The sequence below is a fragment of the Schistocerca americana genome, chromosome 8, assembly GCF_021461395.2.
Source record: "Schistocerca americana isolate TAMUIC-IGC-003095 chromosome 8, iqSchAmer2.1, whole genome shotgun sequence".
NCBI classification, from domain to species: Eukaryota; Metazoa; Arthropoda; class Insecta; order Orthoptera; family Acrididae; genus Schistocerca; species Schistocerca americana.
The window spans coordinates 65,059,317-65,067,047 of record NC_060126.1 but is presented as its reverse complement, the minus strand read 5'-3'; the positions used below and the strand labels follow the sequence as shown (position 1 = coordinate 65,067,047).

Below are 7,731 nucleotides of genomic sequence, written 5' to 3'. Positions count from 1 at the left end.
ACGTATCAGGAATGCACCACCCAACATACATAAATTACAATTTATGACTTTAATAGCGAATTTTGCTTTGTGTATGATATCCACTTGAATCAAAGTGATTGGAATCATGAAAATATGTTTCTGTGCTGTATGAGAATTCCAAAACTGCCACAAGTATCTGCAGTATCTTGAGTTTTCCTTTCTTGTTTAACATCTGTATGTTGAGGCTGCCACCAAATTTTGTTTTCTGTGGTTTTAGAAGTTCCAGTTCTTTCTTGTCCTGGTTCTCCAGAATCTAAATAATTAAGATGTGCCTTTGATTTTACAAATGAGGGGCCTGAATTAGTTGCTCTGTTGCTTGTGTTTCCACTGTGCTAAGTTCATGACTGATTTTAGATGGTGGGCATGAGCCTAGGATAATGACTCACTGGCAGTCAATCCACTGTCATCATATATTTGTTTGAAATCTACTCAACAAGTGGTGGCAGAACACACACACACACACGAGAAATAATTGGCAAGCTTTCAGAGTAAGTGGCTCCTTCTTCAGGCAGAAGGGTTGAAAGGGGAGGAAGAGGGGCGAAAAAAAAGCACTGAGAGGTTGGGAAAGTCACCCAGAATCGTGGATGAGGAGACACTGATTATTGGGGATTGCATCGGACAAGATCTCAGTTCTGGATGACTTTTCCAAAATCTACCCCTTTCCTAGACCTCTCCAGCCCTTTTCATTCACCACTCTTCCTCCTCAACCCTTCTGCCTGGAAAAGGAGCCACTGGCTCCGAAAGCTTGCCTGATTATTAACTTTCATTGGTATGTGTGTGTGTGTGTGTGTGTGTGTGTGTGTGTGTGTGTGTGTGTGTTTCCTGCTGCCGCTTGGTTAGTAGTTTTTGTATCTATCCAATTAAATTATTTTGTCAAATATTGATTGTTTTCATTGTTACATACACTTGAAAAGTTATGAGCCTTGTCAGATTAACAATTATGAAGCGTCCAAAACCTGTAATGTTTGCAGATGACACAAGCATACTAATCAAAGACCGGGTGAAACACAACTATATTGGACACAACTCAGACAATAGCTGAACTGGCCTAGATCAGGTTTACAGCAAACATTTTCTAAGTTAATTTACGTACATGAAGAATACGAGTGGATACAGTAATATTCCTAGTAAATCTCCATGTTTATGCTTTGATGCTCTAAGTTTTATTTTATTCCTGTGGCATAGTCGGTAAGTGTCAATCTATGGAATATGTTTACACAAGTAAGTCTCCATCTATGCACTAGTCATGCCATTAATGCATAGAATAGGACTGTCTATGGAGCCAGCATTCAGATATGCAGAACAGAATTTTTGTTGGCAGTTTACATTGCCTCTAATGTCACACGATTGTGGATGGCATAAGGCTCACCTATAAGAACTCTGCAGATTTTGAATGTCATTACATTGCCAGTATGTAGAAATCCCATTTGAGAGTGCCACATATTTTGTACAGGTCCTGAAAAACATCATTTTTGGAGCTATAGCATGCAGAAAATTAACAGTTTATCACAGTTTTTTTAGGGAAGAAATTCTTCAATTTTTATTTTGTGGTGTCACAGGTTTAAGCTTCATTCATCTTCACGGAAACTAGAACTAGTGCTGATGAGATGGAAAATGAGTATGTCCTACTAATATTTTAAATTTTTTAATGTGACTACTTTAAAACAAGCACAATAGTTTGGACATCTGTATAACCAGAGGTAGTGAATTGGATTGCCATCTTGCATCTTATTTGTTTCAGACAAAAACTGCTCAAATTATGTATAGTCTACAGATTGACTTGCACAACAGAATTTACAGAATCTGTCCCATAAATTCATGACCACACAGTCACATAAATTAGCCCTACTGTATTGAATTCCCTATTACACTGCCTCTCAATGTTTTTCAACACATAAAAAATACCTCTTACTAGAATACAACCACTGGGTGTTTCACAATTCTTGCTACACACTTCTAGGGAATGAAGAGGGAACTTAGTATAGTGGCTGTATAGAAAACTTAGTGGATAAAGTTTTGATAAGGAATCCATGTGTGACAATGTATCATTTGGATGTAAAATAAGTTTGAAGATAAGATCACTTTGAAATTTCCCATTTTACGACACACACACAGCAAAGACAATGAGTCCTGACCTGTGTCAGCTCTACAGGAGCTGCTCCACACTGCGACCACCTGCAAATTGCACAAGCTGTATCTGCAATGCATGCTTTTGTACACATGGTCCACAAACCTTGATGTGCATCCATGAAACACCAGTCACCCTTCCGAGTTATGAATGTACCAGTTCCTCTTACCAGAACTTCATCTGCTAACTCCCCTCTACAACACCTATAAGCCTGTGATACAAATTGCGAAACACCCTGTATAGTTACACATTTCCACTATTTACCTATGAAAAAAAACTTAAAAATGTAAATAGACCCTTTCCCCTAACAGCTGTTTCTTGGGGCTCCACAGGTGGGAACTCGGATTACAACATGTCCTCGGTTCTTGCACCCCCGTAGTCTTAATTTACGTTAGTTCCTTTGGTCTTAGCATTTCTTCTCAGTAATGTCCTTTCTTCACTCCTTTTTGACTTCCAATTTTTTTTTCTAACTTGTCTATTTTTCCCCAGTCTCAACCTCTAGCACATTTAACGCATTTAGCTTTCTGCTCTTATTTAAACTTGCACAATACTTTGTAAGTAATCTCTGACTTCAGAATGAGATTTTCACTCTGCGGCGGAGTGTGCGCTGATATGAAACATCTTGGCAGATTAAAACTGTGTGCCGGACCAAGACTCGAACCTTTGCAAAGGTCCCAAGTTCGAGTCTCAGTCCGGCACACAGTTTTAATCTGCCAAGAAGTTTCATATCAGTGCACACTCCGCCGCAGAGTGAAAATTTCATTCTGGAAACATCCCCCTGGCTGTGGCAAAGCCATGGCTCCACAATATCTTCTTCCAGGAGTGCTAGTTCTGCAAGTTTCGCAGGAGAGCTTCCGTGAAGTTTGAAAGGTAGAAGAGGAGGTATTGGCAGAAGTAAAGCTGTGAGCACGGGTTGTGAGTCATGCTTGGATAGCTCGGATGGTAGTGCACTTGGCCACTGGAAAGGAAAGGTCCCGAGTTCGAGTCTCAGTCTGACACACAGTCTTAATCTGTCACGAAGTTTCAATCTCTGTGCTGCTTCTTACCCTACCATACTCCTTTGAGCCCTAAGGTTTTCAAATCCTGTCTGGTGCAATTCCCAATAGTCTTCCCTCCTCATCACGTTCCATAAGTCTGCCCTGACCCAGAGTTCTGAGTGAACAGTTTGCCCCTTTTCCTAAACCTTGTTAGTCCTTTTCCTTCATCCTTCTTCCTTCCCCTTCAACCGTTCTGCACAAGAAGGAGACACTGGCTCTAAAAGCTTAATTTTGTTATATATTTTTCTCATGCCATCACTTGATGAGTAGACTCTTTATCTATCAGAAACTGATTATTTTTGTTGCGACATGAAGAGTATTAACATCTTCACAAACAAAGATGTTGAAAAAATCACAGTTATACCAACAAGATTGCTTTTGTTGTTTCATTTAGCCCCACTGAGAGTTTCATTTGCATCCTGTGCTGCAAGCCTATCAAAGTGACTACATTTTCCGTGCAAATAAGACAGAATAGGTACATGGGGTATTGGAAATATGATGTCTTATTTTCACAAATATAATTTTATAATTTTTATAATAAAAGATCTTGGAAACATGACTGGAAATACTGGTTAGGTAATTGGAATGATTTATGTAATACTGGTAACAAATGCATTAAAGGCCAAAAATTATTATTATTATTAATTTTTTTTTTTTTTTTTTTTTTTTTTTTGTTATTCACTTTATTGCAGCATTAAAACAACACCATCTTTTTTCAGTTCTTCTATTTACACGTAAATACACATAACAGCTGATCAACAAAAACTGATATTCTCTCTATTTACAGAAAACATACATAGGCAATATGCCTTTCTACATACTTTAAATATGTTCTATGAGATACTGCCTCTCACACAATATTTATTACTCATTTCAGTCACATGCAGTATTGTAATTAACACAAAGCACCACCAGTCAAGTTTAATAACCATGGAAGAAGGAAATAGTTTATAATCTGTGATCATGTTCCTGCTTACATACTATAATGTTAATCTGTCATACTATCAGTTCACAAATACTGAAACTTCATCAGCTCATTTATGTTAACAAGCCGAATAGTGAAATCTAACAGAATACGCTTACTCTGTACATAAAAGTCAAAACATTAAACATTCACCCTGTTCAGTAATTGTGCAATTTTTCTTCAGGCACTATAACTTCTACCCACTGCCAAAAATCAACAATTCAATCATAAGTAGCCAGTGTAAACACTGTACCATCTTTCCATTTTTCCAAATGAGGCTACAGTTTTATTTGCTTCACTCCTCTCAGCATAACACCAATTAACTCTTTACTAATGTTTCACAAAATTAAACATCATTCATTGGAGTTTCCTGGAACCATACAGCCAGAAAATAATGGCAGTGATAAAAAGTGGCAGTATATCTTACTTTAAAACAAGTATCTGATATTTTATGTTTTGGAGACATTTGCGAACCACAGAAATCAACACATCAACTAAAACGAACCAAGACTGCAGATAATATTATGAGGTTGAAGCAGTGGATGCTTAGTAGGGTAGAGAAGCACCAAACTCTTTCCCACAAAGTCTATCCAAACAGTTACAATAAAAAATTTAAACATTTCATGGAATGTACATTTGTTTTCCAGTGATCTAATTTTGATGCTTCCTAAATTACCATACAACAGTTAAGATGAGACAGCCAACAAGCTAATTTGGACCAGACAAATGGGTACTTCTCTCTCTTCCATGTAAACAATATGCTGCTAACTGTAACAATATATACTATACAAACAATAAATTTCAGCCACCGGAATGTATTTAAAGAGCATATCGCACTCATGGAACACGTGCTTCTCATCTTAGAAATAGCATGCAGCCTACAAAACTATTTAAAAATATTAGATATATACTAAACATCAATTTTTGGATCATCAATCAATAAGACACTAGACAGATGATTGCAACATCAAGAATATGTTGATCTTCACTTAGAACTCTTACGAGGGTCACTAGTTTTGTACCTCAACAACAAACATTTTTCAGTACATTAATATTGCTTCATTACATCAGTAACACATTTATTCTCAAAAATGCTCAGGGCGTAATTCGGGAACTTTATATTTCATAGTCACTTTCCACATATTTAAGTTTCAGTGTTAAGTCCAACACACCCAAATGAAACAATAAATAACAACAACACAAGCACCACACAAATGTGACATTGCAAACAATACCTGCTCAAATTCTGTCTTCTGCAGTACAAAAGGAAATTTAATAAATACATGACAAAATTTTAAACCACATGTTTAATAGCAAATCTTCATAATTAATTTTTTGGCAGTAAACATTAATTAATAAAAATGATACATAACTGCAATGATTATACAGCTCAATCTGATGAAATAGATTCATAGTGACATGGAAAGATAGCTTACATTTTGTAATACGGCAAGTACTTTTTTACAAAATAAATCATATACTTGTCAAATGGCTACTAATACTTTTTTTAATGAGACTGTCCTATGATAAACGCACATTCAAATTAAATTAATGTCACGCCAAAAAAACTTTGTACTTACCAGTGTGATAATCGGTTTACAATATTCATGCTAAATATATACACATATCTGCTATCTTATTAGCATTTGAATGGGCACATACTTGTCAACTTCCTCACATGATTGCAAATCTGATAAAGGTGAGGGAGTAGTGTGGTTGTCACTTATCATTTCTAGAAGTTCTTTTCCTCCATATGTTCTGTGACTATTTTACAGATAAGATACATTCAGAGTATAAGATTCAACCAAATTTAGCTTTCAGTGTAGACACATGTGTAGCTACACATAACTGTTCATAGATCTGGGCTCCAATCTTACTCTACGAAGCAGCTGACAATGTTTCAAATGCCATGTGCCACATGGAAATGTCACATGACAAATTTGTAAACTACAATCACCCATACATAAACAACAGAGAAACACATTTTAGTTTTTCTCTTGCTTGCATGAATAATCAATAACTAGTAGCAGCTGTGGTCATGATTTTCTGTTGTTATGAACTGACAGTAATCCAATGAAAAATAAAAGGCAACAGTTGATCCAGAGTTGTTGCATGACTAATTTAATATCCCAGAACATTTTTCTTTTAAATAGATCCTCTACAGACATTGAAACTGAATTGTCTGACAGCTTAAAATAAATCAGGAACATACCAAAGTCTTGCTAACTTCAACTTGGGACAAACGTTCTGTGAAGTTCTACATAATTACGACATATAACAACGTCCTAAGTGAAAGTATTTCTATATTCTCAAATGCAAGAACTACAAATATTTTTTCTCAAATAAAAAACACAGACATTACTCCTAACATGACAACTGCTGCATAAAAGAAAACCATCCAATCAAAATGGCAGCAAATACAAATCTCTCCAACAAAGGGGAATACTTTGATGTTAACTACAGAACAAGTATTTCAAAACAAATGACAATGAAAATGTTACCCTACACAAGTGTACAGAGGTCAGCTTATTATGTCAAGAGACACAGTGGTTCTAAGTGATCAACAATCACGAGCATGAATGCTTACTACAACAATCTTTAATGCCCCGACACCTTGCATAACCATTTATAACACTCACAAGCAATCTGACAGTTCTCAGTCAACCGTGCTCCAGTTCTTTCAGCTCTTTCTGAGCCAAAATTGTCTTAACAGAATGAACACAAAAACTGTGCAAAAGTTGTGCCACTGTTCATTGTGTATACTTAACTCCTTGCAAACATTCAGCACTGTTTAATTTTCTTCCTCGGTGCTAATGATGTTTCTCATGATATGATTGCATACTGAAGATTGTAGAAGCCCTGTTCCAGCACACACACTATATTTGGACGCACATGCGTGCCCGTGGCCCCCCCCCCCCCAACCCGCGCGCGCGCGCGTACACACACACGCACGCACACACACACACACACACACACACACACACACACACACACACGTATATTCATTATGTCCAGCACCTGTAGCCAGAATGGCCCACCTCCTTATAGTTTCTCAAAGCAGTAACCATCATTTCTGTGAAGAGTCACATCATTAACATGGGCACACTCAGTCTCACTTCTCTGTAACCTCCAATGTTACCCCACTCAAATCAACATCTGCTTCTTATGGCCACATGCAACAAGACTTGGGAAGATTCCACTACAGCACAAAGCTCCCTGCATAAAGTCCACCACCCTCTTCCAACACACAAAATACGAGTCTCTGCAGGGAACCAAAGTTTTGTATAGTATATCTGCACTGCAATCCCCATGCCTCTGGTAGACTTCCTCCTTAGATTGGATGTAATGTGAAGTAGCCACCAGTGTGTTGCATCGCGGCCAGTGGAGCTCACGAAGTTGTATGAGGGGGCGGCAGAGCACTCGCCTGGGACGGTGAGCTCACCACGACCACTGGCTTCACGAGTGCAGCAGCCGACAGGTACTGCGCATTAACGAGAGGCATAGGACCCACTGACTTCAACAAGGGAGCAGTCGTCATAACCTACAAATGAAAAGGCAAAATGACGTTAAGAAACTAATAG

At 37.7% G+C, this 7,731-nt stretch overlaps 1 protein-coding gene across 1 annotated transcript in view; it reads right to left on the bottom strand.

Moving 5' to 3' along the window:
* Positions 1-3,859: 3,859 nt before the first annotated feature.
* LOC124545014 (max-binding protein MNT-like) overlaps positions 3,860-7,731 on the bottom strand; it is an 83,955-nt gene continuing 80,083 nt past the window's right edge. Inside the window, exon 8 of the mRNA XM_047123791.1 lies at positions 3,860-7,691. Within this exon, the coding sequence (XP_046979747.1) occupies positions 7,539-7,691 (153 nt within the window). The 3' untranslated portion in view covers positions 3,860-7,538. The remainder of the gene's footprint in view (positions 7,692-7,731) is intronic.